We start from the raw sequence: 19,220 nt of genomic DNA on the forward strand, positions 1-19,220 counted from the left end.
AACAAATCCTCTAGCAAGGATTTGTCAGAATGAAGTGAAATTATCATGCTTTTAAGAACAAAATTATTCTCCTTTTTTTCCCAGTTGGTTGGTTGTTGGTTTTTTGTGTGTGAAATAAGAATTATTTAGAGGATTTCAGAGACTTGTATTTAAAGCCACAATAAACAAGAAAAACTCTTAGAAAAATAGGAAGGTAATGTCTCCCAGCATCAGTGTGCCCAGGCTCACGGCTTCTTTAAGATGAAATTACACTTCAAAACCTTAAAGAAACCATTCCAGAAGTTTGGTTTCATTAGAATGTACCACTAAGAGCAGGACAGACATTTACTGCTACAACAAAAGTGAGTTTCAGCTACAATAACAGCCTAGTGTGAGAGGGATCAAAATTTTAACTATTCAGATTCTTATCTTAACCTGTCAATGTTTTAGAAAGGCAAAACAAAGAATCGCCTTCACATATTACTAGCTGCTGTTGGCAGGCAGGTGAGCATACTAGCAGACTCCAACTGCTTGTAATTAATGGCAGGTTCAGCCACCTAGCTAAGGAACCTCCCAGCAACAGGATAATTTTGGGTAGGAAACCATGCAACTGAAAATAAAGCCAGGTATCTGCAAAATTTCATTTTCCACAAGAGAAGTCGGGTTGATACTGCAATCTCTATTTCATTTTATCTCTCCCCAGTGCTCCACTTGGATTGTGCAGCAGGCACTGGAAGGACACATGTCTTGGTGGCTGTTTGTCAAGGGAAGCAAGGAGTGTAATTCTTCTGGGCATTACTGCATACATGAACAAACACCAACTCTGCAAAGCTTTTCAAGAAAGCTAAACACAGCTAGTAAGTACGATTCCTAAGAAATAGGAATCATAATAACAATAATTCCTAATTAAAATTCCTAAGAAATATGATGGTGAAATGAATTTATGGCCCTTCCTAGATGACAGGCATCAGGAGTTTGTACAGTGAGAATTAATGGAAATTTGTGCTAAGGGAAGAGTTGCAAATTCTAGCTCAGTATCTCTACCCTCAAATGTCCCCAAAGAAGCTAAATAAAGCCATCCTTTGATAAAATGAAGAAAACAAATGTTCTTTCTGCAAGTTTTACTTAATGGCAGCATGGTATACATAGAACATGAATTACACTACTTTCCATAACAACATAAAACTTCACTCTTGTGTAGCTTCTGACTAATTCAATTACTCATTTGCATTTTAGTGCCATTTTATATAATTTCAGATTCTTTGACTGAAGTTACAAGAGCAATGTTTATCTTAAACAAATATGTGGACATACATACACAAATCACCCTTAAACCTTTTGTGCAAAAGGAGAAATAAAAATCCCAACAGTTTACCTGTTTAAGGAGAATGAGTTATTTCCTTTAGAAATTGGAAATGTTTCACCTTACTGAGCCTTTAAGCAAACTAGAAATCTACCCTAACATCTCCTACCAATTCAGTGCCTCATGGCTCTGCTTCCCATGGTACTGTCTCTTACACTTATCATTACATTATTGGCTGTGTGTTATTGAACAGAATTTTTCAGAAACCCCATGTAAGGAGGGAGACAGACTTCCTGCTTACTTAAGCAAGATATAAAGATTATAAAACACACAGTCCAAGAGATAAATACAGAGTATTTGGGGAATTAGCAAAGTAAAGGGCATGAATCATAGAAAGCAGAATTTCAAACATGACCAACTTGGCTAAGTGAGTAAAGTTGAAGACTATTCATTTGATCTCATCACATGAAACATATTGTTGGGTTGGGTGAGTGAACAATAAATCTAGGTAGTACTATGGGTTCCCTCTCATTTCTCATATTAAACAGAAAATTGTATGCTATTCTTTCTGAGAATTAAGGTATAGGAAGGGTATTAATGGTGGGAACAAGCAGGCAATTTTCACTTATCAACAAAATTTTATTTTACAAAGTCCTCTGTACGCTGAAATGTGTGTTTCTATTTCAAAACTGGAATATGTCACAACTTTGAGGATCACACTGCTAGTTGAAATAATAGTACGGTACGCATTAGCAATCTAAAATCTGTCACAGGCAGGATGAACACATGACTGATTGTGTATACATATAAATTTATATACATATATATTTTTATATATGTATATATATTTTTATATATACACATGCACACACACATATATATAAAAGCACCCATAAATCAGCTGTGTGTAATACTGCTGTATAGAAGAAGTCTGATTCCTGGCATCAAGAATTCTGTCTGGAGAGTCACCTCCTCACAGCTGTTTACCTCCCAGCAGTGAAGGAGTAGATTAGTTCAAAGGGGATTCCTCACAAGATAACTTCTCCCCAAGATGAACTGCAGCTAATACTTAAGTAATATCAGTATCTAGATATGTGCATCTGTCTGTGTTAGTAACAGGTTTCAGTGAAGAGAAAGAAAAAAAGGAAAAAGAAAAACCCTATGATCACATTTTTAGAAACTGGTGGATCTTCATTAAAACATCAATGAAATTTCATACAGAATACATTTTTACTTATCCCAGAAACACTCCATCCACAAACACAAAGAAATTCAATCAAGTTAGTTATAATCTATTATTATATTAAAAAGATTTATATTTAGTAAACCCAGAAAGAAATATTACTTGCATACTGTTTAATCTTATTAGATACCAATTTCCTCATTACTTAACTATGGCCTTACTCTTCTTTTTTTCCCCCAGTCTCATTTTTGTCATTCAGGTAATAAAATCAGTACCTTGGAGATCCAGTTACAAAGCCAAATGCAGTCATCATTAATTTGACAATAAATTCTTTTCAATAGCAGCAAGCAAACAACTCATTCCTATGGACCTCCTAAACTTCATTTACTTCACACTAAAGTAAGAATTATGATTTCTTCTACAAATCACAGTATGGAACAGTGATGCTATTGACCCACATGCACTGAAGCTACCACTGTCAAATAAATAAGCTGATAGGCAAGGCAATTTTTGCTGAAAACAACTAAAATACAGTAATTCTAAGCCTAGACAAGACAAATCTAGAAAAGAAGTATCAACACAAAAAGTCAACAACACATGTAATTGTTCTGACAACAGTGGAAATTCTGAAACTGGAGGAGATGTATCTGAAACATGTCCTGGCCTCTCATGTAGCCATGAGAGCAAGGAGGAGACAGGATGATACCTCCCCATTCATCAGAACCAGGCATCAGGATATCAGGGCAGGAAATCAAGACAGCCCTTCATGGTAGAGCAGGAGCAACAACACACCACAGCCACAGTGCCTGACCCCCACGTGGTGATTGCAGCCCTGCCTCACACACCAGCCACTCTCACACCTCATCTCCTGCAACATCCCAGATTTCTCTGTTTCTACTTCAGCTCTGCCCACAAGGCTAACTTAGCCCAGAGCTACTTCATCAGGTGTACTGTATTCTATGCTGACCCTGGAAACATGCAAGCAGTAGCCCCAAGCTTTTCTTACCTTAGTCTGGCTATTCCCATTGTCCTTCAGACTTGAGCATCTCTCCAGATTAAAAGTAACATGCCCCGCTTCTTTCAGACACAGCCCACAAGCACTGTCTGGTGCCCATTGGCAAGGTAGCTTCTTTCACAGAGCCTAGAATTTTTTTGCATGGGTCATATGATACAAAGGTAGGTAGGTAGGTAGGTGGGTAGGTAGGTAGGTAGGTAGGTAGGTAGGTAGGTAGGTAGGTAGGTGGGTAGGTAGGTAGGTAGGTAGGTCTGGAGATAAGGCAGTTGTTGGGACAGGTCAAAGGAAAGAAGGTCTTGGGGAGTGGAGGGGAAATGCAAATATATGCTTCAAAGCTAAGTAAGATTAGAGACCTGGCATTAAATCCTTTTTTAAGTTCAACATCCATAAAATCAGCTCAGAAAACATTTTCCTCCTCAACTTCTAGCATACCACTCTTAAAAACATATTGCTTTCCAAAAACTCTCCAAGAATTCGTTCAGCTTTCCTGCAATGCTCCACAAACTTCAACTAGATTTTTAGAAAAACAGACTCAAATTCTGTGTTTCTAATGACCTCATCCAATTAAGGTTTTGTGTCAGGCTGAAGCAAATGAAAGATTAATATCATCACTTCTTTTTTTTCCCCCCTCAAAAATTATAAGCATGTACTGAAAATCTGAAATATTCTAACACCTAGAAACACATTTGCTCTGTCCACACATATAAACATATACTAATATAATAATTATAATATGAAGCAAATACTAAATATTTTAAGGGAACTGTAGAATGAAGAAGATGGTTTTATCAGGAAGAAGAATTTTGTAAAATATGAACTACACTTCTAGAAAATGTGACCTTCCTACTCTGTGGAACAGCAAAGAGAAATACTTCATGAAAATAAAATTACACGAGACAGTTATAAAAAAGGATGTGAGGCTATTCAGCTCTGATGTTTTGCACAGAGACTAAACATATGGTACCATTCCTTAAGAACACAGAGAAAAATATACACTATATAATAGTTAGGTTTTTTACAAATATGACTTAAAATTTCCAGCAAGTACTGGATCTCTTTAGAACAGTTTGGTTTCAATGACATGTAGCTTACTGCACAGCACAAATCCTAGGAGGAAATGGGTTTGTCCCAATCCCCAGCACAAAGCCTTGGATGCCAAAAGAGTGGGGCAACAGGTTAGGTGCTCCCAGGAGCAGCCCTGGACAGAGCACAGGCTTGCTATGCAATGTGTAGGGAGAATCAGGCACCCAAAACTAAGATCCACAAAAATCAGTTCCTGAGGACACAGGTGCTCAAGGCAGGAAGAGCTGAGGACAACAATTTTCTCCTCAGTGAGCCAAAAGTGCCAGTCACTGCTGGCTATCCCTTGGGATGAAGGTAATGTGGCCATCCAGCTGTGTCTGCATACCCCACACATGCAGAAAATCATACTCAAATCCTGCCCTCAATAGCTTCAGCCTGGCCTTAACAGCCTTGAGGTAACCACCCTCAACTCAGTGACGCTGCAAAAAGACAAGACCAGAAAATTCACTTGTTTACCACTGGCAATCAACACAGTTCACCTGAACAGTGGTTAAAGTAGCAACTGGAACCCATGTTGTCCCCAGACAGCATGTCCATCTCAAAGCCATGCAGATACTTCTACCCTCTAAATCTTTGAAATGCTACTGCACTAACTTCTAGCTCAGATGCTGGGCCAGTGAATACCACAGTGTCTGATGTCCTTCACAAATGTCACCTTCTACATTCCATGAAAACCAGAAGCATAATTACCACAGTACAAGCAGTGCTACTCTAAGTAATAATAAACAATTCAGGTATGCAATACTGAGGCTCATGGTCTCAAGATGTCCATCAATAGCTCCTCACACATGAAAGAAGAGGAATCCAGTGAAGACAGGAGGGCTTTGCTGTGCACTGTGCTCTCATGCCTGTGACTCTCTCCAACCCCTGTTCTCTGCACTGAACCCCTCATCTAAGGGGTACCCAAGTCCCTCCAGAAGCATCTCTTCCAGGAGATCAGTGGTCATCCAAAATGCTGGCAACCTAAGGGTAAATCCTCTGATACACTTTAAAAATGACTTTTTTATTGGCCTTTTGTTTATCTAGCTGAATTCCCTAATCCATTTCACCACTGAGATAAAGAAGAGGATGATCAACACTGGGGACAAAATGCATCAATGAGGACAGGAGCTAGACCACCTCTTTCAGCAGCATTCCTGGTGGACCGACAGCAACAGCCCACACCAACAACTTCAAGACAACATTATCCCCATTTTATACAGAACAGACTGGAATTGCTTTCATATTATGTAACTGCAAAGCTCCTATCACCTATAAGAGCACAGCTGGAGCAAATGTTGACAGTTAAACAAACAAAAAAAATCCCTTGAACACAAAAAATAGGAAAAAGTCTGCCAATGGATCATTTTCATATTTTTATTATTTCAGTTTTGCTGCAACCAACAGTATATAGAAAAACAGAGACTGTTCCTTTTTTTTGAGGAGACATTTCAAGGCAGGCTGCTCTGAAGTTGGTTCTGCTTGTCAGTATTTCTTTAAAATTAAAGGGCATGGTCACCCATCAGGGTAAAAAAAGTGCATTTTAAAACACATGCAAAAAAACGAACTCTTTGATACTTTATGGTCAAACATCTGCTAAACTACCACTTTCCTTCAATTATAGGATCCTCAAAGCAACAATTATATTTGGGAGATATAATCAGTACCACCAGAAATCAACACAGTCTCTCTCTCTCTATATATATCTATGTCTTGCCAATGTTGAAACACTGAAAATGAGACAAGGACATTGACTAAATATGGTAAACCCCCAGTTTTCCAGCTCCCAAAACCAAGCACTTTCTATCATTCAATCCTGTTTGCTACCTAGGAATCCATTTCTTCAAGGTGATGACTATTTTCAGCCCCTGCTGATTTCTGGAAATCCAGGTCACTCTCTTTTATGTTTCTTCTCTCCCTGTCACTAAAGCGGGCAGTGAAGTGACTCCGTCCTTGTAAAGAGATCAAAGGAAGTGAAAACTTTCATTTGACCCAGCACCTTCAAATCTTGGAATACACTTGGAGAGGGAGAATGTTGGAGGTTTTTCCTCTTCAATAGAAAAATCTAACCTTTTCTGTACTCTCCTTTTTTGCTGTAAATCAGATGGAATCTGGGAACTAGACATCTTGGCATATTTCCCAGTCATGAAGAAGAAAGCAGGATTTTATCCACAAGATCACAAGATACTGAAAAGCCTCCTGCACATCATCCAACTGTTCTGTATCTGAGCGAAAGTGGGCAAATCTCATAAAATCAAATAAATGAGAAAAGCTCTGTGCACATCCCAGTAGGGTGTCAATGCCATAGGCATGAGTTAGAAGACCTGCAGGAAGAGACACTCCTGGTATCCTGGAGTCAATTGACTGGCTTGGACTTCATAGCTAAAAATACTGCTACTATTTAGGGCTTCCTGTTCCTGCCCTGAAGCATTGCAGATTTTTTTCTACACTTGCATGGTGTATGCTGAAATGGAAAGTAACCAACCTCAGCATGTGCTCTAGCCATTGGGTTCCTCTTAGAAAACACTGGTTTGAATTTCCATGGACAGAAGGGAAATTAAACCCTGCATTTCCAACATCCAAAGCCAGGTGTCCTGGTTTAGGGCAAATTTGGGGGGAAACCTCTGAATGGGGTCCCTCTAGAAAGCAAATTCAAGTGGCCCCTCCCCCAGCTGGTTCAGGAAAATATTTCCTTGGAGAAAAGTGGAAGATACTGTTTATTTAACAAGCAAAGTATTTACAAGCATCAAAAATGAATATTAAACAATAAAACCTCTCGATGTTCTGAAGAGATGGCAAATTGAGGAAAGTCCTTGTCATGGGGTGTAACTCAGCTTGCTCAGTCTCTTATCAGTCCCTCCTGCACTGGAGAATGCTGTGTCCCAAACCCTGATGGGCCACAGGTGTGAGGTCCCAGTGTTTTTCTGGGTTTTCAATACACAGCAGGTTTCAACAGTTTCAAGAAAAAGCAAAAACACAGTCCAGGGAACTTCTCTGCCTCAGCTAGCTAAAAAAAAACCTAACGAAAAAGCAAAGAAGAGCTCTCACGTTGTCTGTCCGTGCTGCAGACAACAGTCCAGGAGCAGGAATTCAGAGGAGTGAGTGCAGTTTCTGAAAACAAACTGTGCTTTTCTTTTCCCCCTTCTTCACTCTCAGAACCAGTCTTAAAGGTGCAAAACTCAATATCCAGCACAAACAGAACAGACAACTGGGGATACAGCATCATAAAGCAACCCCAAGGACCCCAGGTTTCTAACTGCCCTTAGGCTATTGCTATGGTAATGAAGAGCCCTCCTGAGCACTTGCTTGGGGTGCTGAGCTTCAGGAGGGGCTCTGAGAGAACCAAAGGACACCAAGTCCAGCACCAAGTTTTAAGCTTCTGTCAATGTCTGCTATTTTCTTAGCTTCTTGGGCCACAAGCCTGGGGCCAAATCACGGGAAGAGAGGAATACAGGACATAACTGAAAAGATGAAAAAGCAAGAAATGGTCTCCTGTACCTCCTGCTGGGATGGGGGAGTTAGCCCCTCTAACTTTAACCCCATTTAGAGACCTTAAAAGACAAGAAGTCCAACTCTGTCTCACAGGCATCAGTAGAGTCAAGGAAGGGATCTGTTTGGGCTGTATTGAGACAGTGGTTTGGAAACTGAGGGGTCAGGAACATATCCTGACAGGAACACTGACTTAAAACAAGTAGTAACTATCAAGCTAACAGCAAACAACTTCAGCAATCATCTGCACATTCCACTTTAGAGGCAAAGAATCATCATAGAGCCAACATCTGAAGGACAGGCTTCAGCCTTTAAAACATCCCTCTGCCAAAGCTCAGCACAGCAGCAGTAGATCTCCCTAGTTTGATCCCATGTAACAACAGTACTGTAACAACAGGAGAACTGGCATCAGGCATCTCATATTGAGTTGCATTGTTTAGATTACAGGAAGAGTCATACCCCCACAACTTCATGCCTAGAACAAGATGTATCAGAACTGCTGATAATCCCTCAATTAGGGAAATTGTTCAACTATTTCTGATGCCATTTAAGGCAGCCTTCTATTCCTTTTTATTAAGAATAAGGCACCGTGACAATCCTCAGAAGTGATAATGCAGTGGTTTTATTAATAATAATAAACACATTTTTTATTCCATGCTTGGTATGAGTGAGAGTTTTAGGACAGGCACTTTTCCCAACAGCATGCCTTTGATTCCCTTGCCTGCAGAGGCTGGTGATGAGCAGCTCTTATGAGACATTTCCATCAGCCAGGAGGATGGTCCAGTGATCAGAACAAGAGCCAAGTGCTCACCAGGGATCAGCTACCCCACACAACCTTCCCAAGCACAAAAACCTGTCACAGTTTGCATACAGTGAGATGAGACCAGCAGAAATCAGAACAGGCACAAATGGTAGGAGAGTCAGAAGGTAAGTAATTTAATCAAAATTATTCCATGAAGTGTGAGAAATGTCCCAGTCTTTTGTGAGAGATTTCATTGCCATAAAGTCTTCTAGTACCAACACACACACCTCTTCAGAAACATGGCAGATCTCAGAGGAAAGTGAAATTGTGAGAAAGAATTATGTGGGGGTTTTGAACCAGCACTGGATAATACAATCATATTTTTCATTATACCAGATCTTTACAGATGAAAAAGAAGGACATAATTAGCCTGAGTATTTTTAACATGTAAATTCAGTATATCACTAAAAAAAAAAAAGCAAACCTAGGAGTAAAACCTGGCAAGTGCAAATAACTACACAAGTAAGAAAGAGAAATGAAAAACAGACTTCTCAGGATGTGAAGATGTTTGCCAAAATTAAATTGCAGGTTCTCTTTTCAGGTTCAGCAACAGTTCCTAAACACCAAAAAAGACCTTTTAATTTTAGCTTACTTTTTAGGAAGCGTGGAATAAGGCTGGAAAGAATACAAAATAAGTTGTAGGCTTAAAATTTGCTCTAAATTTTCTCCTATCAAATACTAAACCTTGCACATTTCATCGGACAAACAGATAGTAATGGTTCTAGTTGCTTTGCATTTTAGGCATGTGTTTACCTCAATATAACAGAACTGTCTTAGATAAAATTCACAGCAGCAGTTTTGCAAACCAAGTATAATTTATTCCAAGCATATCTTAAACTACCCAATTTTATTTGTTGCATTTTGACGAGCTATATATTTTTTCTAAACCCAACAGTTTTATATGTTGTTTCATTTCAAACAGAAAGCTTGCTATCACAAAAATTTACAATTCATAAAAAAAATTATGAGTATCATGTTACCTTTTGTTTCCTAAACTAAATTTATTTTCTCATAAAGGAATACAAATGCTTTTGAAGTGGTCTAGGAATACGTATATTGTTTTTTATGGAGAGCAGTCACAGAAGAAGGTTCTCATCTGGCCTTTAAATAACAATCCTCAAAGCCTCACATCAATAAGTACAAATAGAGAATCTTATAAATCATTTTGTTTGTAGGCAATCTAATATTTTGGCGTTTAAAAGACCAGAATCTTGTTAAGCGCAGCTAATGGTTATTCTTGCTCCTGAGTGACATATCACACATGATCATCTAAAAGGCAACACACAGTTCAGTGACAGGAAAGTGACAAAGTGAGCATGTAAACAGTGTGAACAGTGAGTTCCAAACTGAGCATGAGACAGGGGAAGGGAAGGGAAGGGAAGGGAAGGGAAGGGAAGGGAAGGGAAGGGAAGGGAAGGGAAGGGAAGGGAAGGGAAGGGAAGGGAAGGGAAGGGAAGGGAAGGGAAGGGAAGGGAAGGGAAGGGAAGGGAAGGGAAGGGAAGGGCACACAGATACCAACTGCTAGGTTTAGTGAGGGGCTTGAACTCTCCAAGCTCACCTCCTTTTCCTGCTGCCTTGCTTTTCACAGGAGTGAAGGGCTGAGCCTGGCAAAATAGGGCACATGAAGAGAAGGAGAAATCATGTGTCAACTTGACACCCCATGGAGAACTTTCTTCCTACCAACCACAATGGAGGACCAGAATCTTTGCAAATGACGTTCAGCAGTGTTAAAAAAAAATAAAAAAAAAAAAAAAAAAAAAAAAAAAGGTATAAACTTAATGGAAAGTTCAGGAATCAACTCTAATTTTACAAGTCTGTTCAACCAGACTCTATTAACCTAAACTGCACCAGCCACAACTATGCCATAATAGCAAAGTCCTAGGAAAATAGCATCTTGTTTTGCAGAACTATTATAGCAAGAAGATAAGCACAGTTTGACTACTGAGAGAAGTTATCAGGGGTACAATACAGATTCTCTTAAAAAGCAAGTCACATGTAATTCCAAAAGGAAGTGTTACCTTCTGGAGGAGTTGCAATACTGTTCCCAAGTCCCAAAATAGCAATGCTATGATTCCTTGGTTCCAGCATCACTGCAAACTCTTCTCCTCTTTCCCAGTGTGGTACTTTCACAGGCTCTAGATGCACATTTTCCAGCCCATCTTTCTGCAGGGCACTGAACATATATTTGATGGCTGCCTCTAAGTTTTTTGAACCACTAAGTCTAGGTCCTATGGTGTCAGCAAAAACTGCTAATCTTTCATAGGATCTGTTCTGAGCCTTTCCATGAACAGCAAGATCAATAATAGCCTTAGCAATATCAGTATAGCCAGCTATCTCATTTTTAATGTCTTCAAATGACTTCAGGGAACTTCCATCTCTTCTCAAAGATTTCCCAGCATACTGGTGTAATAAATTCATGAGAAATATTAAGAATAAGTGCTTCATTCTTTCTCTCTTTCTTCTTTTCCACAGATGGCCTGTTGGAGAGGAAAAAATAATAAAAAAAAGAAAGTTAAAAAAACCATATGCCTATCAGCAATACTTTTAGTTATTTGGATTGGCAGACAGAAATGAAATGAAATTAGTTTATCATGAAAATGCTTTGATCAGAACTAGCAGAAAAGTAAACTCAACTTGAAGACAGAGTTATTGAAAGCAAATGAAAAAGATATTTAGACCACTGGACACAAACTTTGTGGTCTTTAGAAATATTCTTGGAATGCTGCATCTCTTTAAATAAACACATTCTTCAAAGCATCAAAACCCAGGGCTGCTCCCATGCAGGAGGAGTTTTGCACCTCCTTTCTGTTAGGAGCAGGACTTCAGAAGTGTCAAATCAAATGCCTTTACACAAAACATCCAGACAAAAACTTTTCTTATACCATTCATGAATAAAAGTTCTTCCTGATCTCCATCTTCATAATCAGAAAAGTACTTTCTATTGTACTAAAAAGATTTAAGCTTTAGCTCCAATGCCTCCAGTGACCTAGTTTTGGCTAGGATAGAGATCATTTTCTGCTTAGTAAGTGATACAGTGCTCTGGTTTGAATTCAGCATGAGAATAACATTGATAACACACTGATGTTTTGGTTGTTGCTAAGCAGTGCTTACCCTAAATCAAGGACTTTCCAGTGTCTCATGCTCTGTGAATGAGGAGCTGCACAAGAAGCTGGGAGGGAGCACAGCCAGGACAACTGACCTACACTGACCAAAGGGATATTCCATACCAAGTTGAGTACACAAACTGGGGGAGTTGACTGGAAGGGCCTGATCACTTTTCAGGGAAAGGCTGGGCATTGGTCAGCAGGTGGTGAGCAATTGGACTGTGCATCACTTGTTTTTCTTGGGCTTTTTAATTTTTTTATTATTATCATCATTATTATTATAATACTTTACTTCTTTTCATCTACTTAACTGTTCTTACCTAACTTCTTCTAACTGCTGGAAGCTTCCCACCATGTCTGGCAGAGTCAATGGTTGATGGCTCTGAAGATGGACATACTGCTGGCCAAAACTGGGCCAATGAGAGAGGTTGGTAACACCTCTGTGATGACATACTTGAGAAGAAAATCCAAACAAAGTCACAGGGTTTTTGCTCCTAATCAGAGAAGGATGAGGGATGCAGAGATCCACCCACAGCCCTTGGGGATCCATGAGGGATGCAGAGATCCACCCACAGCCCATGGGGATCCATGAGGGATGCAGAGATCCACCCACAGCCCGTTGGCATCCATGAGGGATGCAGAGATCCACCCACAGCCCATGGGGATCCATGAGGGATGCAGAGATCCACCCACAGCCCCTGGGGAGGTGCCCATGCTGGAGCTGGTGGATCCCTGGAGGAGGCTGTGATCCAGTGGGTGATCTGGTGGAGAGAGCAGGCCCCTGCTCCAGGCTGGAGCAGCCTGTTCATGGAGGACAGCAGCCCATGGAAAGAGACCCACACACCACAGCAGTTCTGGGAGGGCTGTGTGCCTGTGGGAGGGACTCACGGTGCAGCAGGTGGGGTTTGGCTGCTGCTCATGGGAGTGCACCCACACTGGAGAAGTCCATGGAGAGCTGTCTCCTGTGGGAGGGACCCCATGGCCTCACAGGGGACAGACTCCTGTCCCCAAGCAGCAGAAGAAAATCTCAGTGATGAACTGACCAAAACCCCCATGCCCTGTCTCCCTGTGCTGTCTGTGGGAAGGGGCAACCCAAACATTTATGAGAGCTTCTGATCAGCTCCCAAAAAGGGGGGATAATCCATCCGGCATGCACCCATAAGATGCCATCTGAAACAGCCACCAGGCATGCACCCATGAGATGCCATGTGAAACACTGGCTGTGCAATGCAGAAATAAAACACAGAAAGAGTCAGAATACTAACCACATTTCCAGGATCCATAAACCACCAAAATTCAGAAACAAATAAACTAAAACACCCCAATGCCCACAAAAAAACCACTCATACAATCATTTTGGAGTCACCAAGCCTAGATCATATGACAACCAACACAAACTGTCAGCTTTTCATAGACCTTTATGGGTCTTTTCATAAACAGCAATTTAAACAATAGCTCTAGCAATAGAGGAATACTAAGGTATTCTCCTTAACTATCCAAATGTCCCCTAAGTTTGAGATCAAGGAAGTAATAAGTTATTCACAGTGAAGCATCATTTTTTGCAAAATGACAAAAAATCATCATTGATTTTATCTCTGAATGATAAATCTATCACAGAGATTTCTCTGAGACAGACAAGGCAAAGGTCTTACACAACCAGGAGCAGAAGACTTGGGTTATGTCAGGACACTGCCTGAGAACTGCAAAATGCCTTTTATAGTCTGAGTTACTGTTTATTTGTGGTTATACTACACAGAGAGTATTGGTGTATTTTTATTGCTATGCTCTGCACTTTCTTCATGTACTTTCCCTTAGCCAGTTAATTACATGCTCTTAGACATCCTCCTCTAGAGACATCAGTCATTTTCTCAGGATGAACATGCTTGTTCCCTGATTTTTGTGAAGTTCATCATGCACAAAGAAGCCAGCATAAAAAATGGGTAAGTGCTGACTGGAGTAACACAATTCTGAGTTTCAAAAACCTAATGTCTGGGGGTCTGTTTGTTTAAGAGTTTGCAAAATCTACCAGAAAAGGCAGACACACTTAGCTGTTACGCAGAAGGCACAGAGGGATTAGCTAAATAGCACTGGCCACCTCAAAGAGCCCCCAGCTACCAACTTCATGCATTTTTTTTTCAATGGACGGATGCAACTGCAGTTATCACATTTCCCTTAAATAAGACATGTTTTCTTTATTCTTCCTAGCGTCATTCAAAACCAGCAGCATCCACACTCCAAAGACTGCCCCAGAGGACCTGCATTTAAGAGATATACTTCTTCCAGGAATTTCCCACTCAACACTGAGAACACATATGTTCCCACAACTTTTGTGGATGCAACACTTCTGTGTTGCGCAGCATTTCACTGCCTCCAATGCATTGTAAGAGGAACATAACTAATTCAAACCCTGGTCAAGAACAAAAAAAAAGGAATGTAATTTATTGTGCTTTCCTTGAATACTCCAGCATAATCTGTTCAAAAGCAGCTATCTGAAATATTTCCCTGCTGGGTAAAATAACATCATACTCAGACTGCAATAGAGAATCACTCCACTGCTAGTCCGGGGAAAGAATTACACATCTGTTTTCCCAGTCTCTGCAACTTTATCACCCCAGTGCATCATCTAGCAAAGGAGATTACTTATTTTTCCACATCTAACTAGTTAAGACTCAGCAAATGAACTTCACAGTGCAAGCTGAATTAATAAAAAATAACAGGGCAATCAAAATTGTTCAATGTGTTTTATTGTCCATGAAGCAGAAAGAGAGCATCCAGCCATAGCAGTACCTGACTCCATACAGAAAGAAGGAAATGCTCTGAATACAGTTCACAGGAAGAGATATTTTTCCCTGCAAAATACTAGCAGAACATTTAAAAGGGAAAGTCTGGAGTGTGGAAGACCAAGTAGCACTTAAACAAACTGTACATATATAAATCCATGGGGCCTCATGGGTTGCACCCACAAACATTGAGAGCTGGTTTCATTATGAGGCCACTCTTGTTACCTCACTCCTATCTTTGAGAAGGGCAAGAAATAAAATGAGCTACAATAAGAACTACAGACCAGTCAGCCTCACATCAAGCTCTGGCAAGCGGACAGGAGAAAAATCCTGAAAATTACTTCCACACCTATGAAGGTCAAGAAGGTGACTCAGAATAGTTAGCATGGATTTACAAAGGGGAAATTGCATCATGAACGTGATGCTCATCTAGGACAAAATTGCTGGCTTGGTAGATGAGGACAGAGCAGTGGATTTGTTTCCCTTTTACATTAGCAAGGCAGTTGACAGTCTCCATAAAAGTCTCAGGGAAGGTGATGAAGTATAGCCTGGATGAGCAGTGAGGTGGATTGAAAATCAACTGAACAGCCAAGATCAGAGGATTCTGAGTGACATCTAGCTGGCAGATGGTAGCTAGTGGTGATCCCTAAAAGTCCATACCTGGTCCAGAACTCTTATAAATCTCCATTAATAATCTAGATACTTCAACAGAGTGTGGCTTCCAATGATGGGAAGTTGGGAGGAGTGGCTGTGTAGATGGTTGTGTGAAGAGGCAGGCAGGAACCTTATAAATTCAATAAGTCCTGCATCTGGGGAAGACTAACCCCCATGCATTAAGACAGGCTGGGCATACCCAGCTGGAAAGGAGTTGGCAGAGGATGAGTCCAAAACCTCATGTTGGCAAAGACCAGAGCCTGATGGGCTGCACATCAGGAGTGTTGCCAGTAGCCAGAGGGATGTGATCTTTCCCTCTAGTCAGCATTAGAGAAGCCAGACCTGGATTATTTCTTCATTCCTGGGCTTCCCAGTATGTGAAATGATGAGAGAGATGTGGACATGCTGGAGAGTGCAACAAAGGGCCACAGAGATTATTAAGGGACTGGAGTATCCAGTATCCCTGTCAGCAGAGGCTGAGAAAGCTTTAACTGTTCAGTCTAGAGAAGAAAATATTATTTTCTTCTCCAGAAGGAGAGGGAGAGATTAATCAGCAGATAGAAACACCTGATGGGAGGGAACAAAGAAGACAGCCAGGCTCTTTCCAGTGGTGCCCACCAAGAGAACAAGAGTCAATGGAAACAAACTGAAATATATTAAATTACACCGAAGGCACCTTTTTTTTTCCTTTTTTTTTTTTTTTAAGTGAGGGTAGTCAAACACTGGAAGAGTTGGCCAAAGAGATGGTGCAGAAGTGTCCATACAGGGACATTTGCAAACCTCTCTAAGCATGGAATGTCATGGTTGTCTAGGGCCTGGACAACCTGCTTCAGCTGACCCTGCTTAAAAAGGCACTCTGGACTAGAGCTCAAAAGATATCTTTCAAACTAGATGTGTAATTTGGAATATGAAAGGAGAGCTGAGACACAAGCTGAAAGGGTCTTAAAAAATCAAGGGAGAAAAGTTCTAAGTATGTGGAAGAAAAAGATAAACTGAAGGCAGAAAACAAGTCTTTTCCAGCTCAAATTAGCATGAAAGAATGAAATGTACAAAACAATACAATGCAGGGAGTGCAGAGGGTGTCAGAAGATACATTTATTAGTAGCTACTTTAAGGATACTTCCACTTATTGTGGGGCCAACTTGTCTATACCTAACTGCTGTCTTTGATGCTAAAGTGCAAGCTCATTGGGATTTTCATCTTTCAATGGTGCCCTTTATAAAAGAAGGGCACATCCAAACTTTAATCAGGCTAACTGGCATTTCTACCATTAAAAACATTACAATATAAATTACTTAAATATTACAGATGGAAAAGAATAAAAGGAAGAGGAAAAAGACTCTCTCAGATGAGAGATTGATTACTATCTGATTGATTACTGTCTACAGCAATCAGATAACAGAAAGTGGAGCAGAGGGCATAAAAATAGGATAAACAAAGCTAGAGCACTGCTTCTTCTCCAGTGTGGCAAGGTTTTCCCAAAATCCCAGTTGAAAATACAGACAAAAGGGTACAGAGAGTTCACAGAAGTCATGGTTATGGGAAATGAGGAATGAAAACAATAAATTGAGGCTATTAACCACTTAATTGCTAGAGATCTGCAGAGTATCTATCAGTTTCCTCACCACCATTTGATTTTCCTTCAGGGATTGGAGGAAATCTTGAAATCACACAGTGGTTTTGATGACATGAGAATAGACTGAAAAGCCCCAGGGTAACAAACTAACATGCTGCAGAGTGATGTCTGATACATTTAATAGCACTGGAAAAAAGTTTGTTGTGACAGCTGTGGAGTAGGATGGCTGGGAGGCTAGGTGAACTTGCAAAACGAGGCGGAGATTTCTGCCTAAAAATAAAGTCATAGAGTTCTTCCATCACTTATAAAGATAAGGAGGAGGGGTGGATGGGAAGTGGGGGAAATACAAGCTTTATGATCTTGAAGAGTGAAGCAGAAAAGCAGACATTCCTCAAAGACTGCTTTTTCAGAATTGTCATAATTCCTCATCTGGGAACTTTTAATCAGTTGGAAAATCTTGGGCTGGGGAACACACACAGTTGTAAATATAATTTACATTACAAAGTCCTTAAAATTAGCCTTTTCAATCATAAAACTAAGGTAAAGAAGAGCAGAACACAGCAAGGATATAAGGTTTTGGATAATGTTACTACTTGGACCACAAAGTCTAAAACACCAAAGGAAACACCTGAGCTCTTACTTTTACCAACTTCAGAAGAACTATTTTGATTTTCTACAATTGAAGATACATCCATGACCTATGGCTATATACGCTCTAGTAGTGATACTGACTTATTTAGACATAATAGGAAGTGAAAAGTTTTAAGAACTCCATAAAGATTAAGACTGAGAAAATCCAAACATTCCAAGAGACACTGCAGCCACAGTTCCCCATTTGGCAGAAGTTCATATCCTATTTATAGTCAGTATGGGGGAAGTACTACAGCTTAACACAGAAAGGAAGCAGCAAAAGGAGCCACTCCTCCCTCTTTCCTCACCTCCAAGCCTCAGAATAGTAACAGGCTACCTTGATATATTCTTATTCCATAGCTGCTGCTGAAATGGATGGCAATAATCCGGAAGAATCACACCATAATCCATGTGCTGGATACTGTATCCAGCATACTTTATCCAAATTCTGTATCAGCAAAACCACAGAAATGATCAGCCAGCTACTTCTCTAAGTGGTGTGGTCCAGACAATAATTAAATTAAGAATAACAAAAAAAAAAACCCCACAAGCACTGAACAATGCCTCAGCCACACAACAGCTGATATTATTCTTCTTAATAAGCATGGAAAATATAGTTCTCACAAGGGAGTACGTTATCTTTTCAGAGGCAAAAGATAGGAATTCAGTGGGATTTTTAAATGAGAATTGAAGAGAAATACTTAATGAATGGGAGGCAGTTAGGAAACAATGAAACCAAAATACAGTGTTGTTCATATTACATTAAATGCCAAAATGTATAGCTAAAGCCAACTGATAATGTTGAGAGACAACTGAGTGGAGCGGGAGGGAATTTTGGACATATAAATCAACACATACAAGAATAGGGCCACAATTATCTGGTATTTTTATGTGCAACTTCATTCAAATCATTATTGCCCTAGCGTAAAAAGCAAGACAGGTATCTTGTACTGTTTCACAAAATTCCTAAACTACTGAGACACAAACTCTTCAGAATTGCATATTTTTGTGTCAGCCTTTCCTACAGGTGAGAAGGGCTCCCTTTTTAAGGAAGCAACATAACCAGAGAAATCTTCTCTCACAACCTCTTCAGTACTTAAACTTCTTCCACCTAAAATTCTAAACTAAGTTTCTTTTTGAAGACATGTTCAACAAGACATCTTCCATCCTGTATTAAGTTAAATCATTCCTACAAATCAGATGTTAAATATTTTTCTTCTGAGTTTTTATTGAAAAACTATCAGACTGCATCCAGCCAAATGGTGAAACCTATCTCCCTACCAGGAGGAAGCCTATGGCAGAAGGTATGAGCCATCAGCACATGATCAATCCACACCTCTGGATAGCAAGAGCTGCTATAATTGATGGACAGACATTGCACAGGAGCAAACCAAGTTCTGTTAGCGACAGTCAGTACAGGGCTGTTGCTGACAAAGGCTGGTCTGCCACGCCTGTGAAAGCCAAAGGGAATCCCCTGCCATGCATCTGGCACTTGCAGGTACTTCCTGATGTGCCTCCAAGCAGCGTTCCAGCAGAAGGCTGTTCAGTCCTACAGGACACCTGTGTGCTCTAGATTTTGGCCAGAAAATCTAAATACTTTGAGTTTCTCCTTCCAACAATTAAATCTCAGTTTTAAAGACAAC

General features: G+C 40.2%; 1 protein-coding gene across 2 annotated transcripts in view; it reads right to left on the reverse strand.

Moving 5' to 3' along the window:
- CPQ (carboxypeptidase Q) overlaps positions 1-19,220 on the reverse strand; it is a 149,203-nt gene that overhangs the window by 117,603 nt on the left and 12,380 nt on the right. For both annotated transcript variants that reach the window (XM_063172044.1, XM_063172055.1), the window contains exon 2: positions 10,852-11,310. In XM_063172044.1, coding sequence (XP_063028114.1) covers positions 10,852-11,278 — 427 coding nt within the window. In that variant the 5' untranslated portion in view covers positions 11,279-11,310. The remainder of the gene's footprint in view (positions 1-10,851; positions 11,311-19,220) is intronic.

Source organism: Melospiza melodia, chromosome 1 (genome assembly GCF_035770615.1).
Source record: "Melospiza melodia melodia isolate bMelMel2 chromosome 1, bMelMel2.pri, whole genome shotgun sequence".
In the NCBI taxonomy this organism is placed as follows: Eukaryota; Metazoa; Chordata; class Aves; order Passeriformes; family Passerellidae; genus Melospiza; species Melospiza melodia.